At 48.4% G+C, this 19,507-nt stretch overlaps 1 protein-coding gene across 4 annotated transcripts in view; it reads left to right on the forward strand.

Moving 5' to 3' along the window:
• The window catches only part of LOC119967651 (muscular LMNA-interacting protein), a 229,085-nt gene that overhangs the window by 199,932 nt on the left and 9,646 nt on the right, over window positions 1–19,507 (forward strand). For all 4 annotated transcript variants that reach the window (XM_038800451.1, XM_038800453.1, XM_038800452.1 and 1 more), the window contains one exon: window positions 11,303–11,455. In XM_038800451.1, coding sequence (XP_038656379.1) covers window positions 11,303–11,455 — 153 coding nt within the window. The remainder of the gene's footprint in view (window positions 1–11,302; window positions 11,456–19,507) is intronic.

Below are 19,507 nucleotides of genomic sequence, written 5' to 3' on the forward strand. Positions count from 1 at the left end.
CAGCTTTACAGCAGCACATACATAGGGCGCGGTTACACATTCTGTCGAAAACTACAGAGGCCGACCTATTATACAAATTCTGGTTAATTTGCGGTCTATTCAGGACAAGGGAACAGTCATCCCCAGCTGGATGAACCTCGCGCATGTCACATGCAGATTGTTACAGTCATGCTGATTTATAAAGCTAGAAGCTGTACATACCCTGTTCGCATTAATCACCAATGCATGTTTGTGGCCCTAACTTAAGCCTTAAATTTACGTACAAGACCACCCGGCACACTTTAAAAACTTTCAAATATTCAAAGTAACAAAACAGTTTGTCCAATGCATCATGGTAGATGCTGGAAGTATCGAAAATCGCTTATTATTGTCACAAGTAGGCATCAATGAAGTTACTGTGAAAAGCCCCTAGTCGCCACATTCCAGCGCCTGTTCGGGGAGGCCGGTACGGGAATTGAACTGTGCTGCTGGCCTGCCTTGGTCTGCTTTAAAAGCCAGCGATTTAGCCCAGTGTGCCAAACCAGCCCCTGTATGGGCTGGTTATGGGCCCATAAGTATGGGCATGTTTATAAGGCATTTCATAAAGTGCCATGCAAGGTATTAAGAGATGGAAGCCCATGGAATTAAGGGGAAAGAGCCATTGTGGATACAAAATTGCCTCTGTGACAGGAAGAATAGGGTGGCGCTGTTGTTGCAAATATTATGAAGCATTGCATAAAACTCTGTAAATAAAGTCCCTGCACACACACAAGCTGGTGTGTCACCCCAGCGTAGCTCTGACTTTTATGAAGTGTACAACAGGTAGTGGTAGATGGATCTTCTTAGTCTGAGAGATAGTTTGCAGTGCTGTTCATTGAGGGTCAGTTTCGGATTATTCTTTTCTGGTTTTATAAATGATCTAGACTCCGTGTAAGAAGCAGCATTCTAAAGTTTCGGATGGTGGACAACTTGCCAGAGTAGCAGATAACGATGAGAGTGTGTAGTAATCCAGGAGATGTGAGGAAGAAGGCGCAACCGGTTTGTTTTAATTCAAAGGCTAAAGCTGCTATCGCAGTGGACAACACAAATTTCCCAGTCCGGGAGTATTGGAACTCTGGGTGGAAGCAGCATTTAAAGGGCTCACTATTGAGCACCAGCTGGACGGACCTTCGCCCATTACCATGGGAACTCTTATTCTATGGGCCCCGTGGGGAGATCGATTAGTGATCTCTCTCTCCCTCTCTCTCTCTCTCTCCTCCCCCCCAATCAAGTCCAGGTCACTTCCCACTCCCACAACGATAAGGCCTCCTTCACTGCTTCCCGCCTGGCCTCTGGTCAAACGTAAGTGGAGGCGGATCGAGAGGCATGAAGCGGATAGGGGCAGAGCGTCGAAGGATTACTGATGGGGGCTCCTCTTTGATGCTTACCTCCAGCTGAGGGTTAGTTGTCTCAGTCTCCATTTCTGATCCTGAGTCTCCATCCTTAAGGGGAATAATTCTCGGGTTTCCCATGGATTGAGTCTCCTGCCCAGAGGTGGGCACAAAGCACCTTGAGGGCGGTGTCTCTTCTGGAGGCATTTTAACAGTGGAGGGTTCCCTGCTCCAAAGATGGTCCACGTGTTTCCTTAGGGTCTTCTCTTTAGTCTTGGCCTTATATGACAAGGGGCCAGTTTTTTTCCACTATTACTCCTGGGGTTCAAGGAGATCCATATTGAAGATCCTGTTGAGCCTTCAGGTATCAACATTTATTTTGTGGGCTTCTTGCCTTGACTCCATCTTTCCCTCTAGATTGGGAAACAATAGTCTGAGTCTGGTCTGGGGTCAATGGCCCATGACCTGATTCCCTGGTGCAGCTGCCGTAGTAGTGTGTGACATGGTCCTAGAACCGAGTCTCAATTAGGCGTCCAGAGAACCAGAAGTCTGTTTCTTCACGGTTTTTTTAAAGGTTTGGACTACCCATACGGCCCGGATGTTGGAGGACGGATGGTATAACATCGTTCAGATATGTTTAATTTTGTTGGATTTCACAAATGCCTGGCCATCTCCGCTGGTGAAGTGTGTCCTGTTGTCTGACATGACGACCTCCGGTATCACATGAATGCAAAATGAGCCAAAGTTCCTCTGTGATCATGTTGGAAGTCATGGAGGACATCCAATGTACGTCTATCCATTTAGAATGGACGTCGACCATGATTGAGAACATCAATCCCGTGAATGGCTCAGTGAAGTCTGCGTGTGCCCATACCCAAGGTATCTGGCCATTTCCATGGGTGCAGCGAGGCTGAAGGTGGGACGTTCTGGTTCTCCTGGCACAAACGCCAAGCTCGGGCCACCAGACGTAGCTCCTTGTGAGCATCTTCATCTTGGAGATGCCTAGGTGACTGTTGTGTAGCTTCGTCAAGATTGGGCACTGACCTGGGCCGGAGAATGACCACTCGGGCTCCCCATTGGCTGATGCCATCTTCCACGCTCAATTCCTGGTGTTTGGATAGGAAGGGTTTCATATCCTCTGTGGGGTGCCCTTGAATTCCACTACTTAGGATCATGTGACACAGTTTTGCCAGTGCGGCATCCTTCTTGGGTCCACACCTGGACCTGTTTTGCAGATACAGGCAGGGTATCCAGGAATTTTAGTGTCATGACATCTTCCATTACTGGTAGAGGTGCTAAGCTTGTGGTCAGCGGTGGGCGTCTGAGCTTTGGCAATGGGTGTGCCAGGGTGGTGCTCGAAGAAATACTCATAGGCCGCCAATAATAGTGCCCACTGTTGGATTTGAGCCAAGGCGATGGGGGAATTACTTTGTCATCCTTAAAAAGTACCAATGATCCGTGAATACCATAAATATGTATGATGGAATTTCTTTACTACAAATATCATGGCCAATCCCTCTTTTTCAATTTGGGCATAGAGTCGTTGGGTTTGTGACACGTGTACAATTGGTCGCCCAGTGCCATCATCCCTTTCAATGGGAGAGGACTGCTCCTGATCCATACGGAGAGGCACCACACGTTAGTACCAGCTGTCTGTGGGATCATAGGGCGTCAAGATGTTGGACGATGACAGCTGTTGTTTCACTTTGTGAATGCTTTACAATCTAGAAATAAATAGGAAACTAATCTTACAATAATTGGCATCTAAAACTGTGTCCTGTGCAGCAGGGGCATTCAATTTCAGTGTTCCATTTTCGTCCAGATTGAGAAAATGCTCATATCAGTGCCAGTCCAGATTTCTCTAGTTGGTGAAGATTTCCACAGCAATTCTAACAAAATTACCTTTCTATTAAAGAAAGAGTAGAGTTGTTTTAGCTGTTTGGAATTGCAGTCAGTATCATTTTGAGAGATTTGAGTTTCCTGTTGTTTTATTGAGCAATTCCGCTCCTTACAATTTGAGGAAGTTTGGCGTAACATTAAACTTTTCACACAGTCTCTTTGGTTAGTTTGGTTCTTAACATGCGACCCTTAAACTTTGAGCTGGCCTGGAGCATGGTGGGTGATGTTCATCTCGCTACCACCCAGTTTGTGTCATGCAGGCCTGTCCAACGCCCGAAATGCAGGCTGGATGCGGCCTGTTGAGCCCCTTGGTGTGACCTCCGGAGCCTCTTTTCAAATTTCCAGTCAAACGGGTATGCTTGAATGGGAGATTCTGCATGGAACTTCTCCTCCTATCATAGCCTTTCTGCGGATAGCATCACGTGGGACAAAAACAGGGGCAGCATCCCTTGTAGTTGCTTCTCCACATTGAGTTCAAACAACATTGCTTTTCCTACCATGGTGAAAATTTGAATAAAGGTTATTTATGCCGCAGGGTAGATTTTTATATGCTGTGGAGGAGCTTTTTAATCAGCGAGGAATCAGAATATAGATTTTATATTGTTTGAAATGAATGACAGAAAATCCTGACCTCCATTTCTAAATTCATGATGTGCACTTGTGGTTGAATAAAATCATTAGTTTTTTAAAAAGGTGTCTCAAACTCAGTTGCTCATAGATCACATTCAGCTGCCAGCCTGGTGCCAGCTGCGTTGGTAGTAAGGACAACATGTTGTCCCGGTGTGTCTGGACTAGTCGAGGCAAATATGAGCTCAGGTTTGACTACCCAGTGAACCCACCAGTGAAGTGCATGTTTGCGGGGGTAGAGTGAGGACCTTTGGGAATTGGCCAGCCCATGTGCGTCTCTCTGTACCTGGGTGTGAGTCAGCACCCCTCAGGAAAGTGGAGGAGGTAATTGGCTAACAAAGGGAACAACTGATAACGAAACAAAAAACACTGGTCAATCTCAGCAGGTCTGACAGCATCTGTGGAGAGAGAAGGGAGCTCTTTGACAAACAGTCATCCAGACTCGAAACGTTAGCTCCCTTCTCTCGCCACAGATGTTGTCAGACCTGGTGAGATTATCCAGTATTTTCTGTTTTCGTTTCAGATTCCAGCATCCGCCGTAATTTGCTTTTAAGCTACAATTTAATTTTTGCAACAATACACAAGCTCAGCGCCATCTGCTGATTCACCAGTTTTTGTGCATTTCCAGAAATAATATTCTGTCTGTGATGGCCCTGCTCAGAACATTTGGAAGCTACAACACTGGACAGAAGATTGCACATAATGCACATATTTACTGGAAGCAGCTGTGTGACATTAAAGGGAATGACTATTGTGATGATAGACAGACTATCATCTGTATATTATATGAGCAGTTCATCATCACTGTAAATTCTATGATCTATGATCTGCATGTGTATTATAAGTTATATGTTTTACTGTTGTAGTTCTAGCATCCGACCAGCAGGTGGGGCGAGTACAGAGTCCCGGGACCCGGATGCACCATAGAACATAGAACATAGAACGATACAGCGCAGTACAGGCCCTTCGGCCCTCGATGTTGCACCGACATGGAAAAAATCTAAAGGCCATCTAACCTACACTATGCCCTTATCATCCATATGCTTATCCAATAAATTTTTAAATGCCCTCAATGTTGGCGTGTTCACTACTGTTGCAGGTAGGGCATTCCACGGCCTCACCACTCTTTGCGTAAAAAACCTACCTCTGACCTCTGTCCTATATCTATTACCCCTCAATTTAAGGCTATGTCCCCTCGTGCTAGCCACCTCCATCCGCGGGAGAAGGCTCTCGCTGTCCACCCGATCTAACCCTCTGATCATTTTGTATGCCTCTATTAAGTCACCTCTTAACCTTCTTCTCTCTAACGAAAACAACCTCAAGTCCATCAGCCTTTCCTCATAAGATTTTCCCTCCATACCAGGCAACATCCTGGTAAATCTCCTCTGCACCCGTTCCAAAGCTTCCACGTCCTTCCTATAATGAGGCGACCAGAACTGTACGCAATACTCCAAATGCGGCCGTACTAGAGTTTTGTACAACTGCAACATGACCTCATGGCTCCGGAACTCAATCCCTCTACCAATAAAGGCCAACACACCATAGGCCTTCTTCACAACCCTATCAACCTGGGTGGCAACTTTCAGGGATCTATGTACATGGACACCGAGATCCCTCTGCTCATCCACACTACCAAGAATTTTACCATTAGCCAAATATTCCGCATTTCTGTTATTCTTTCCAAAGTGAATCACCTCACACTTCTCCACATTAAACTCCATTTGCCACCTCTCAGCCCAGCTCTGCAGCTTATCTATGTCCCTCTGTAACCTGCAACATCCTTCCGCACTGTCTACAACTCCACCGACTTTAGTGTCGTCTGCAAATTTACTCACCCATCCTTCTGCGCCCTCCTCTAGGTCATTTATAAAAATGACAAACAGCAACGGCCCCAGAACAGATCCTTGTGGTACGCCACTCGTAACTGAACTCCATTCTGAACATTTCCCATCAACTACCACTCTCTGTCTTCTTTCAACTAGCCAATTTCTGATCCACATCTCTAAATCACCCTCAATCCCCAGCCTCCGTATTTTCTGCAATAGCCGACCGTGGGGAACCTTATCAAACGCTTTACTGAAATCCATATACACCACATCAACTGCTCTACCCTCGTCTACCTGTTCAGTCACCTTCTCAAAGAACGCGATAAGGTTTGTGAGGCATGACCTACCCTTCACAAAACCATGCTGACTGTCCCTAATCATATTATTCCTATCTAGATGATTATAAATCGTATCTTTTATAATCCGCTCCAAGACTTTTCCCACCACAGACGTTAGGCTCACCGGCCTATAGTTACCGGGGTTATCTCTACTCCCCTTCTTGAACAAAGGGACCACATTTGTTATCCTCCAGTCCTCTGGCACTATTCCTGTAGCCAATGATGACCTAAAAATCAAAGCCAAAGGCTCAGCAATCTCTTCCCTGGCTTCCCAGAGAATCCTAGGATAAATCCCATCCGGCCCCGGGGACTTATCTATTTTCACCTTGTCCAGAATTGCCAACACTTCTTCCCTACACACCTCAATGCCATCTATTCTAATAACCTGGGTCTCAGCATTCTCCTCCACAATATTATCTTTTTCTTGAGTGAATACTGACGAAAAGTATTCATTTAGTATCTCGCTTATCTCCTCAGCCTCCACACACAACTTCCCACCACTGTCCTTGACTGGCCCTACTCTTACCCTAGTCATTCTTTTATTCCTGACATACCTATAGAAAGCTTTTGGGTTTTCCTTGATCCTACCTGCCAAAGACTTCTCATGTCCCCTCCTTGCTCGTCTCAGCTCTCTCTTTAGATCCTTCCTCGCTTCCTTGTAACTATCAAGCGCCCCAACTGAAACTTCATGCCTCATCTTCACATAGGCCTCCTTCTTCCTCTTAACAAGAGATTCCACTTCTTTGGTAAACCACGGTTCCCTCGCTCGACCCCTTCCTCCCTGCCTGACTGGTACGTACTTATCAAGAACATGCAATAGCTGTTCCTTGAACAAGCTCCACATATCCAGTGTGCCCAACCCTTGCAGCCTACTTCTCCAACCAACACATCCTAAGTCATGTCTAATGGCATCATAATTGCCCTTCCCCCAGCTATAACTCTTGCCCTGCGGGGTATACTTATCCCTTTCCATCACTAACGTAAAGGTCATCGAATTGTGGTCACTGTTTCCAAAGTGCTCACCTACCTCCAGATCTAACACCTGGCCTGGTTCATTACCCAAAACCAAATCCAATGTGGCCTCGCCTCTTGTTGGCCTGTCAACATATTGTGTCAGGAAACCCTCCTGCACACATTGTACAAAGAATGACCCATCTAATGTACTCGAACTATATCTTTTCCAGTCAATATTTGGAAAGTTAAAGTCTCCCATAACAACTACCCTGTTACTTTCGCTCTTTTCCAGAATCATCTTCGCCATCCTTTCCTCTACATCCCTAGAACTATTAGGTGGCCTATAGAAAACTCCCAACAGGGTGACCTCTCCTTTCCTGTTTCTAACCTCAGCCCATACTACCTCAGAAGAAGAGTCCCCATCTAGCATCCTTTCTGCCACCGTAATACTGTCCTTGACTAGCAGCGCCACACCTCCCCCTCTTTTGCCCCCTTCTCTGAGCTTATTAAAACACCTAAACCCCGGAACCTGCAACAACCATTCCTGTCCCTGCTCTATCCATGTCTCTGAAATGGCCACAACATCGAAGTCCCAGGTACCAACCCATGCTGCCAGTTCCCCTACCTTATTTCGTATACTCCTGGCATTGAAGTAGACACACTTCAAACCACCTACCTGAACACTGGCACCCTCTTGCGAAGTCAAATCTGTGCTCCTGACCTCTATACTCTCAATCTCCCGTACCCCAAAACTACAATCCAGGTTCCCATGCCCCTGCTGAATTAGTTTAAACCCCCCCAAAGAGCACTAACAAATCTCCCCCCCAGGATATTGGTGCCCCTCAGGTTCAGATGTAGACCATCCTGTCTATCGAGGTCCCACCTTCCCCAGAAAGAGCCCCAGTTATCCAGAAATCTGAATCCCTCCCGCCTGCACCATCCCTGTAGCCACGTGTTTAATTGCTCTCTCTCCCTATTCCTCATCTCACTATCACGTGGCACGGGCAACAACCCAGAGATAACAACTCTGTTTGTTCTCGCTCTGAGCTTCCATCCTAGCTCCCTAAAGCCCTGCCTGACATCCTTGTCCCCTTTCCTACCTATGTCGTTAGTGCCAATGTGGACTACGACTTGGGGCTGCTCCCCCTCCCCCTTAAGGACCCGGAAAACACGATCCGAGACATCACGTACCCTTGCACCTGGGAGGCAACATACCAAACGTGAGTCTCTCTCGTTCCCACAAAATCTCCTATCTGTGCCCCTGACTATTGAGTCCCCAATTACTAATGTTCTACTCCTTTCCCCCCTTCCCTTCTGAGCAACAGGGACAGACTCCGTGCCAGAGGCCCGTACCCCATGGCTTACCCCTGGTAAGTCGTCCCCCCCACAAGTATCCAAAACGGTATACTTGTTACTCAGGGGAACGACCGCAGGAGGTCCCTGCACTGACTGCTTCTTCCCAGTCCCTCTTACAGTTACCCATCTATCTCCAGTCTTTGGTGTAACTACTTCCCTGAAGCTCCTATCTATGACCCCCTCTGCCTCCCGAATGATCCGAAGTTCATCCAGCTCAAGCTCCAGGTCCCTAACACGGTTTTTGAGGAGCTGGAGTTGGGTGCACTTCCCACAGATGAAATCAGCAGGGACACTGACGGCGTCCCTCACCTCAAACATTCTGCAGGAGGAGCATTGTACTGCCTTCCCTGACATCACCTCTAGATTTAAAAAAAACACAAGAAAAAGAAAAAGAAAGGAAGAGCTTACCTGATATTCCCTCAAACCCTGCTCCCGCTGAAAGGTAAGCAAATTTAAAGGCACTCACTCACCTTCACGACAAGCCCCTGCTCCCACTTCCCAACAACCGTGGGGTGGGGGGGTTGGTTAGAGGAGGAGGTAGGGTGGGAAACACTGACGAAGTGTTTCGGGTTTAACTGTCACTTGCCAACAGCCTCTCCACAAACCACCTTCAACTTAGGCTGACCGCTCTGCACGTATGCAAATTTCCCCAGAACAGCTGATCAGTAGCTCTGCTCTGCTGCCCTCTGCTGGATGGTCCTTCAGAAGATGTTTGTGAGAAGTTGATAGCAGTCGAATATTAGAGCAGCTCTGTTGTATCTTAGTGTAAGTTAGTGTTAGACATGTATTTCCAACTGTATTCATCTTAGACACTTTAGTTATTTGTTACTGTAGTGTTAGTAATAAATAACTTTGTTTATAAAACAAAGTCTAATGTTCTTTGTTCACACGGCAATATCGAGATTCCACATCAGCCCAATCCAAGGGCATTACAACTATGACAAAATGGTCACTGTGAAGCGCAGGATAAATTGCTGTCAGCAGCGAGCTTGTCAACTTGTTTCTGTGCCACGAGCAGGAGATTTTGTCTCCAGCCTTGTACTGTTCCAAGTAGTTGGGGTTTAAAATGAAGACTGTTCTTTTTCATTAATATTAAATGTGAAATTAGAGACATTCCACTTAGCTGAGGCAGATTGGATAGCTGTGCTGTTGACAAGCAAATGACCTTTGATGGGACGGAAGCATTGATAATGTTAATGGATATAGAATGTGTCGCACAAGGATAATTGGAAGTGGTGGAAAATGTCAATGCAGTTACGAGCTATTGGTTCCATTGTCTACAGCAGTGCTAAGATTGTTAACTATTTGTTTGCTCGACACTTGTTATATGAATGAATTTAAGTGGGATAAGTACGAGCTTTCGAGGTTTTAATCTGGCGTCGCGCTTTGTGGCGTTTCAGACTCATTGGGAGTGATTTTGCCGGAAGGTGGGATTGGTGCTGGAGGAGGGAAAGTTCACCTGCCTGCGGTGCCTGAGGCCCGGAGAACTTCTAGCTCCTGGGGCAAAATTCTCCGACCCCCAGCAGGGTTGGAGAATCGCCTGGCGGCGCCTAAAATCCCGCCCCCGCCGTGGCAGAGATTCTCCGCCACCCGGGAAGTGGCGGCAGCGGAATCTCGCCACTCCGATCGGAGAGGCCCCTGTGGTGATTCTCCGGCCCGGATGGGCCCAAGTCCCGCCGCTGGGAGGCCTCTCCCGCCGCCGAGGTTTAAACCACCTCTGGAACGGCAGGCTCAGCGGCGCAAGCAGGACCCCGGGGTCCTGGGGGGGCGATCGAACCCCGGGGGGTGCCCGCGATCGGGGCCCCCCGCTCAGACTCCGGGCCAGTGCCCTGGCTGCACTATGTTCTTCCGCGGCCGCCACGGCCTCCGCCATGGAAGAGAACCCCACATCGCGAAAGCCTTTCGGCCAGCCCCGCTGCCGGGGGCGCCGGTTTTTTGCGCCGGTCTTCTGGTGGCAACCGCTCTGGCGCGGGGCTGGCCCCCAAAGGTGGGGAGAATTCCGCACCTTTGGGGAGGCGCGACCCCTGAGTGGTTGGCGCCACTCCCCTACTCCGGGACCCTTCGTCACACCGGGTAGGGGAGAATGCCGCCCCAGGTCTCATTCTCAGAATGTATTATGAGCTGCTGCCCAAAATTAGTGAGAATAACTCCCTGGCCAGTGAGAGGAAGGATGAACTCAAATGGCAGGAGGCCATTGTCAGCTGCTCAATGGAACAATCCTCAGCAGTCAGGTGACTCGATTGGAGGAGGTGGATCATAATCATGGTGGGGGAAAGGAGCGGGTAAATCCCGAGGAAGATCAGTCCTATGGTCTTCCTGCGAGGCAGAGAAGGCCACGTCTCCCCTGGCCCAGAGGCAACCATTAAAAATAAAAATTAAACTTATCTGAGTCTCTTCTGGCCCTCGTTCCAGCCCAGCTACCTATTATCCACCAACCTCATCATTTAAGATTATGCAGTCGAATAGTTAAAAAGTTTGACAACACACACTGACAGTTTAATGATAAATGATGGGTACAAGGATGAAGTACAGGCAGTAAGTGCTACATTTGGTTCCACGCTCCAAGTAAATGAACTAACACCTTCAGGAGATGAGTATTGGCAATTCACTTATAAGCTGTTGACCCTCAACTGTACGTTATCCTCGCCTCAGCTGATCTCTGCAGTTGCTCACTTTCAACATTAGGTGTTGGATAACAGCCATGAGCAGGAACCCAGGCTTATTTTCCTTTCTTCACCAATAAATATTGAAGCTAATTGCAGCACTGCGCCACCCACCCTATCTCACCCAAGATCAGTGTGCCTATGAACAAAGTGACACAGTTCCTGTATAAATAGGCGGATTACACGAGGGCAATGCACGACTGAATGTTTCACTCTTTATTACATTGAATTGATACTTTTAGGGGGGGGAAATGCTAACTTTCACTTTCCTTGGTTTATGACTGTTGCAGCTCACTGATCTTACTGGAGCACTGAACAGGGATCAGCATCAAAGCCAAAAGGAATCTGAGAGGTCACTACTGCCAAACACTGACTCCAACCAAGAAGCCTTGGAGATATTGGAAGAGGAGCTGGAGCAAGCTGTCAAAACAAGCATAACAAAGGTGTGAAACACTCTTACTCTGTACAAAACTCTGCAACTGAACAATTATTTGAGATTGTAACAATACAGCACACAATGTGACATTGGCATAAAGTTGCTGCAGTGCGTTAAAAGTATATCAAGTTAAGAAAGAACAATTTGCGCTCATTAAGTCCAGTTCTTTCACAGGATTTGCACGCTGGATTTATCCAGTTAATTCAGCTCACGGCTCTTGCTGAGCAAAACCACAGAAACATCCCTCTTCATTTAACCCTTGGGTTGCTCTCCACAAATTACATTACAGGAATGAATCATCATCTTTTGGTTGAAACCTGCAGTACTTATTCATTCTGCTATGGTTGGGAATGTTGGTGGGGGGAAAGATTATAACCACTTGCTAAATGTGTCCCTTTATTCTTTTTTTACTCGTCGCCCTGGTTAAATAGTTTCTTTACATTGACATTATTTGTGGCTTTTCAACATTTCAAAGACTTGGCCACCATTTATAAGCTTCCTCCCAACACTTCAACCTCTATTAATCCATACCCCCACCCCCAGCCTTACTCCCCCCTAATCCCACAGTGACAGGAGAAGGTCTGGAGGTTAAAGGGTTAAACATGGGATTGGTGGCAGCAATCTGCAGCCTTTTCTATGTTGGTGGATCGGTGGTAGAATTAATTAACATTGTGAATGGGCTCTTTGGGTGCAAAGGCACCTGATTTAAAATGTGTTGCTGTTGTGCGCATTCCTAGGGGCCAAAAAACCCAGCAGTGAAGTGGGGGCGGAGGCTGCTGGCTTTAAAAGATGAGTGTCCATTTCAGCACCCCTTGTTTGTGCGGAAGAGATTTGTCCCCTGGCCACTTCGGAGCTAAAATAAAAATGTTAATTTAGCCCATCAGCAACTTGTGCCCTCGGCCCTGCTGGGCTCTTTGGCTGAATTTTGGCTTCACCTGCCCCCTACCCCCATCCCCATAAATGTTTTGTTCATTTCCTCCCCAAAAGATGGTTTGTGTAGGCAGGGCGAGTGAGTCTCTGTACTGAAACCTGTATCCCACATTCCTGAGACGATGAGCCCACTGACAACAACCTGTAACTGGGTTATTGACCCTGGCAATAACCGGATTTCCCAAAGTGATCTCCTGTCTTTTCCGCACATCAGGTCAGTGGGCTGGGTTTGCAATCCATGTAGGCGGTGGATGTACAGGCAATTTTGTTGAACCTGCCAGTCTGCTGGCATGTTCTTGCCTTCAGCATACTTTGAGGGAGGTGGGTGGGCAACTGCCACCTGTCACCAGTGTCGGCAAGCCAGTTAATGTTTTTGAAATAAATTTAGCATACCCAATTTTTTTTTTCCAAGTAAGGGGCAATTTAGTGTGGCCAATCCACCTAACTGCACACCTTTGGGTTGTGGGGGTGAGGCCCACGCAGACATGGGGAGAATGTGCAAACTCCACACGGACAGTGACCCGGGGCCGGGATCGAACCTGGGTCCTCGGAGCCGTGAGGCAGCAGTGCTAACCACTTCGCCACCGTGCCGCCGCTGCCAGTTTGGATAATTAAAGTGCACTTTTTACACGCCATTTGGAATTTTCCAGACTGCAGACAGACCCCCCCCCCAGCTGAGGGTGAAGTCAGGCAGATGGAAGGAAGTGCATTCCTGGCGGTAGGCAGGGGTTTTCGCCAATTCCTATTTAAATATCCCCGTCTCCCGCAGCTACAACTCCAACCACAGGCTTTCCTGTGGTGGGATTGCCCCCCCCCACCTTCCTTCGGAGGATGCCCCTATCTTACCATTCTGCCAGCTTTGCAGGTGCGGCTGCCAATGCCCACAGCCTCACCTTAATCGGACAGGGCACCCGGCGTTGGCCTCTTAATTGGCGGCCTCTTTCAAAATCTCCCATCGGGATCCCTTTGCCAGCACTTCCAGGTTCCCAAATTGGCAATTCCTGGAGGGATCGAAAACAATGGAACAAAAGCCCAGCTCAGTGTGTTTGGGCTAACACAAATACATTTATTTACAGATAGGATCGCTCTGAAACAAGGCAAATATTCAAACTGTGAATTGCAGCAGGATGCTTACAGCATAATACTTTAAAACATTAAAGTCAGAATCAGTGGACGAGAGATTACAATGTTCTTTGCTGGATGTATATTTTTCATTAACATATTTTGTAACATGATGGAGTTTTGAGTAAAAGTCTTTGTCGACCTTCATGATGTGATCGTAAAGATGGATTAAACAAGGTTCCTGCTCAGTTAACAAAGTCTGACGGCCCATTCAGGATTGAGCAGAGAATATAGTCATTTATTTTGAACACAAATCTGTCATGTCTCAGATTACTTTTGGAGGATTAGCAGTGACCTGAGATTTCAACAGGATCCTACACGCTGCGAGCAAGCTGTTAATATTGAGATATTAGGTGCGATATTCTGGGTATATCAGACATTAATGGATATGTCTGGAGCTGAGTGCAGCCGTCAGTGTTGTACGTTCCAAACGGACAATGTTGCTCAGTGAAAATTGGCTCTATTAATTATCTTTCTCTCAAACAATTTCCTTTATATGAGTATTTCTTTTCCATGAGTGATAATGGGAGGCTTCACTTTTCAGGCAGATATGGAAGATTGATAAATGTCCTCGAACGCTTTCACTGAACCCATGGGCTCAGATACATTAATACTTTAGAGATAGAGTCCATGCCTAATAGCCATTGAATTAATTAGCATCTGAATCCAGGCTGCGTGGGGCAGCTCTCAGATTTGACTTGGACAGTTTTGGCTGATTGCCTCACTGCCAGTGGCTGTCAGCTACATCATGGGGAGTGCAGGAGGACGGAGAGTGGGAGAGGAAGTACTCGCAAGCCATCTGGAGTGCTGTGCAGTGGTGACAGGTTGTATTGCTTCTCTGCACAAAAGTAAATCACAAATGTACCCTCTTTGGTGAAGCCAAATAACCGGTTTTTCAGAGAGATCCTTCAATTGCCTCACTGCCAGTGGCCATCAAAGTGCCTGGGTCACCAGCTCAGCCATCACCCCCACCCGGTTCTCTGTCTTTCCTGAGGTTGTTCTGCCAAGAGAGAATGTGAGAAATGACTTCAGTGGAGATTGGGGATGGGCTGCTTTGTAGAGGGTGACAGTGAGATGTGGCTTTTGAGAAGGCAATGGAAATGAATGTCAGAGTAGATATTGGCTGTTCAGATGGGGATGCGAGGAGGAGTTTGAAGACAGAGGAATGAGCAGCACTGGTATGTTGGTCTGAAAGGTGCTGTGCTGGAGAATGCTGGAAAAGTCAGAGCCTGGGAGTTGACAGCCAGCAGTGTTATGCCACTTGCCTTTCCTGCTCCATTGAATGCCCTCCTCTGCCTACCCCCAAGATTGGAGGGGCCACAATTGTGTTGCTAACTTTTCCACAGATGCCTGCTTGGTTTAGAAGCTGGCCTCTTCCTCCAGTCCTTGGGAAACATCACTTCATTGCAGCCCCTCAGATCCCACAGCAGCACCTCCAGGTGAGAGAGAGAGAAAGGCAGAGATGCAGAGAAAATGCTTTCTCAGACCCTCCTCTCCATTCCTCATGTTGTGCCACCCTCGGAAATCCTTGTCCAGTTCAACTACTCCTACCTCTACTCGGGGTAGAAATCCTTTCCTTCAACGGCATCTCGATATTTTGTTCTGCACACCATCTCTGGAGAAGGATGTTTATTCTGTGGCTCGTTCCTAGCCCACTACAGGCCCCACCATTTTGGCTGGGAAAATTCCATCCAATATCTTATTTTTCACAGCTCCAGGGTCCCAGGTTCGATTCCCGGCTGGGTCACTGTCTGTGTGGAGTCTGCACGTCCTCCCCCTGTGTGCATGGGTTTCCTCCGGGTGCTCCGGTTTCCTCCCACAGTCCAAAGATGTGCGGGTTAGGTGGATTGGCCATGCTAAATTGCCCTTAGTGTCCTAATAAAATGTAAGGTTAATGGGGGGGGGGGGGGGGGGGGGGGGGGGGGGGGGGGGGGGTTGTTGGGTTACGGGTATAGGGTGGATATGTGGGATTGAGTAGGGTGATCATGGCTCGGCACAACATTGAGGGCCGAAGGGCCTGTTCTGTGCTGTACTGTTCTATGTTCTATGTTCTATTTGCTGGAAATCCCTCGAGGGATTCCTCACATCCCCATCTGAACAGCCAATATCTACACTGACACTCATTTCCATTGCCTTCTCAAAAGCCACATCTCACTGTCACCCTCCACGTATGGGCCTACCTGGCAATTGCTCAGAAATGCCTCTGGACAATTACGTGGGGCTGGGATCCATCCGACAGAAGCGATTTTAATCGCTGACTGCGGATAATTCCACCAGTTTCACCCTGGTAGTTACTGTGAAAGAGATAGAAGGAAAACCAAACTTCTAACTTCAGAGTAACTATTGTAAAAATCAGGACCCAGTCTCGCACAGGACACCCTGCACGCACACGACCCCCTCAGGGGACTCATCATACCACCCCCCCCCCCCCCCCCCCCCCCCCCCCCCCCCCCCGACCTGATATCCCCTACCTCCCGCCAACCCGAATGGCCCACCATAAACCCCAGCCAGCAACTCTCCCCCAGTGAGACTTGGTCAATCCCCCTCCCCCTTCCCTCCCCCCCCCCCCCCCCCTTTGCCCGGCACCTCTCCACTGGACTAAGCCCTCTTCCTCCCTCATGGACTGAATCCCCCCTCTGGACTGAATCACCACCAGATTGACGTCCCTTGCCAGCCTGATCCCCCCTTCCTCCCCTTTGGACTGACCCTCCACCCGAACTGAACCCCCTCCCTCCCAGACTGATGCCCCTCATGGTCTGACCCCCCTCCATCGCTCTCGGACTTATCCCCTTCCAGACTGCACCCCCCCTCCCCCACAACCATCACCCCAAAACTGGGTCTGAACTGCAACCCCGCTTCCCCCCCCCCCCACCCCAAACAATTACCGGGTCCACTTTGCCACTCTCCAGAGGTTACGGGCTGATGACAATCAAAGATCAGCCTTTAGCTTTATGTTCATTATTCTGTTCAAGTACAAGTCTATCTTGAATTTATAGCCATATAATCTGAACAGCACAGAAAGAAGGCCACTTGGCCCATCGTGACTGAGTCAGAATTCCCATGGGGAAACTAGACCCGAGATCAAAGATAATTTGACCAGGGCATGGAAACACCAAATGATCCCCATGTTGAATGGACTAAAAAGGAGCTTAAAGATTCCTTACCTTGATTTCTCATGGGAGGGCAAAATCAGGAAGATTCCATCCAGCACCAATTTAATCTTTTTAAAATATTAATTTAGAATATCCAATTCTTATTTTTCCAGTTTAGAAGCAATTTAACGTAGCTAATCCGCCAACCTTGGCACTAATTGGACCTTAGCTACTCTGTTGAACAGTGTGCTATTGTGGGACTCAGTTAGGAATGAGATTGTATTCAACCTGAATCGCCATCCCCTCACAGCAGTTATAAAGGCTTCTGGAGATCAGCTGTTCCCATGCTAAGGAATATTACTTCTTCAATGTTGTCTAATCCCCCTAGTGCAAACCGCGTGGTTTCACAAAACAATGCAAGGAGAAACATCTGATTGATTCAATGAATCCAATATCTAAAACACAGCAAGCAAGGGGTACATTATTTGACAGCTGTTGGACATCGTGCATATGCTAATGAGGGACTTAACTTTAAGGATCCCAAGATAAAATTAGCTAGCGCTGCAGGGGCTTCAGGCTTTTCAACGAATGCCTTGGCTTCACCAACAAAGTAAGCTTTTATGTTATTTTCATGGAGAGGAGGAATGCTCCTCTCCATTCCACGGCCCTTTGGTTGGCTGCTGGGTGTCTGTGCGCACCTTCCCTCCCTTTCACCTCAACGACCCCACCACCTCCTAGATTTAGCCGAGATTCAGTGAGGGAGTGGTCAAGATTACCCTGGTCAAATTGCTGAGCTGTCTCTGGACATCTGACTGAGGTATTGAGCTAATCCATGGTCTAGTGCTGTTCCAGATTCTGTCAGGCTGTGAATTTAGCCCAAAAAGGGAGAGAGTAGGCAGTGCACTGCCAGTGGGCGAAATTCTCCGACCCCCACGACGGGTGGGAGAATAGCGGGAGGGCCTTCCCGACATTTTTGCCGCCCTCCCGCTATTCTCCCCCGCCCCCGCCGAAGTCCCGACCCGAATCGCTGCCGCCGTTTTTTTACGGCCGGCAGCGATTCTCAGCTGTTAGATGGGCCGAAATCCCAGCCCTTTCCGCCGTTTTTACGAACGTCAAACACACCTGGTCTTGCCGTTTGTAAAAACGGCGTCACAAACTCGCTTTTTATAACCATGGCACCGATTGGCACGGCAGTACCACGGCCGTGCCAAGGGTGCCATGGGCCCGCGAACGGTGGGCACCGATCGCGGGCAGCGGGCCCGATGCCCGCGCACTACTTGTCCTTCCGCCGCCCCGCAGTATCCATTCGCGAGGCGGGTGAGGGGCAACCCGGCCCGCGCATGCGCGGGTTTCACGCAAAAACGCGATGACGTCACCCGCGCATGCGCGGGTTGGAGTCTTCCAAACTGCGCATGCGCGGCTGACGTCATATGACGCGTCAGCCGGCGCTAACTCCGGCAAGCGGGCTTAACGATTTTCGTTTAAGCCAGTCTTGCCGGAGCCTACGGCGTCGGGCTGCTAGCCCCGACCGGGGACCAGAATCGGTCCCCGGTCGGGAAGGGGCGCGCTGCCGTAAAACCCGCCCGGGTTTTACGGCAGCTTTACGATTTCTCCCGTTTTGGGAGAATCTCGCCCAGTATCTTTGAATCCGTACCAAACAGAGAAGAAAAAATGGGATGGGGGGGGAAAACATTGAAAATTCCGTGTCGGTATGTGGGAACAGGAAGCAACACAGGGGAGGGAAAAAGAGGCAGCATAATTGAAATTGATGCCAATCATGCTCGCAAATTAAATTGTTTCTTGTTTTGGGATTCTGGCCACGTGACTACATCAGTTTGAGTCCCAGTGAGAATTCTGGTTTTGTGTCGACTGAGTGCATCGGGCAGAATGGATGAGAGTGGTCACCTACTGAAGATGCCTTTGAAGCACCATTCAGTTGCTGTCAAAAGATCTTGGGCTTTCTGTTAACTGATACAGAACAGCTGCTGACCTTATGTAAAAGAGCGACACAAGATAGTGGGCCGCTGAGCAACTTGAGTTGAATTCTAAATAACATTAAGCTGAGCTTCACACAAGTTGCTCAAATGATATTGAACCAAGTTCAGTAAAACTTTTGAAAGAGGAAACCTAGCTTTATTTCCACAAATAGTTTTATCATCAACATCAGCGCTCTCAGTGTTTTGAGGTGCCATCATTCAGCCGAGATACCAACTGAAACTCTGACGTAATTTAATACCCTTCACCCTGTGGGAGGATTGGTGGCAGGGGGGCTTTTTAATCAGGCGAGAGGGTAGCAGGTGGGTAATCCACCACCTTCCCGCATCCATCCCGGTTATGTCGATGACAGGAAGGCCCATGGGTAGCCTTGCCATTCCACTGATAATTGAGGACTTTAAGTGGGCAATTAATGTGCATTTAAGTGTCTCATCCTGCCATGATGTTACTAACCCAATGGCAGGTGGTTGGAGTGGGAAGAGAAGTGTGATTCATTCAGAGAGCACAACAAGCAAATCCATGTGAATTTCCTTGCCAGCACCAGGTGCCATCATCTGATTGACTAGCAGCTCTTGGCTGGCACGGTTTCTGCCAGCAGGGTCTGTGATCCCCAAAGGAAGAGATGGAGGACGGGATACTCCTGTTCCTCTGGGCATGCTCTGCTGCTGCAGGTTCCTACTCCTGGAGCAACTCCAGCTCGTACAGCCACAGGGCATCCACCAGGGCTGCGGCATCTAGCAGAAAGCCCATCATTGCTGGCTGAATTCCAATATCCATTGTTTTCAGGGGGTGAAAGGCTGACATGTTTGCATGGTGCATACCAGGTCTACCGGGCTACATGGTGGCCGGGGTTGGCACTTAGGGCTCTGCCCCCCCTTCCCCCCATCTTTGAACCACTGGCCCCGTCGGTGACCTGCACC

Source organism: Scyliorhinus canicula, chromosome 6 (assembly GCF_902713615.1).
Source record: "Scyliorhinus canicula chromosome 6, sScyCan1.1, whole genome shotgun sequence".
NCBI classification, from domain to species: domain Eukaryota; kingdom Metazoa; phylum Chordata; class Chondrichthyes; order Carcharhiniformes; family Scyliorhinidae; genus Scyliorhinus; species Scyliorhinus canicula.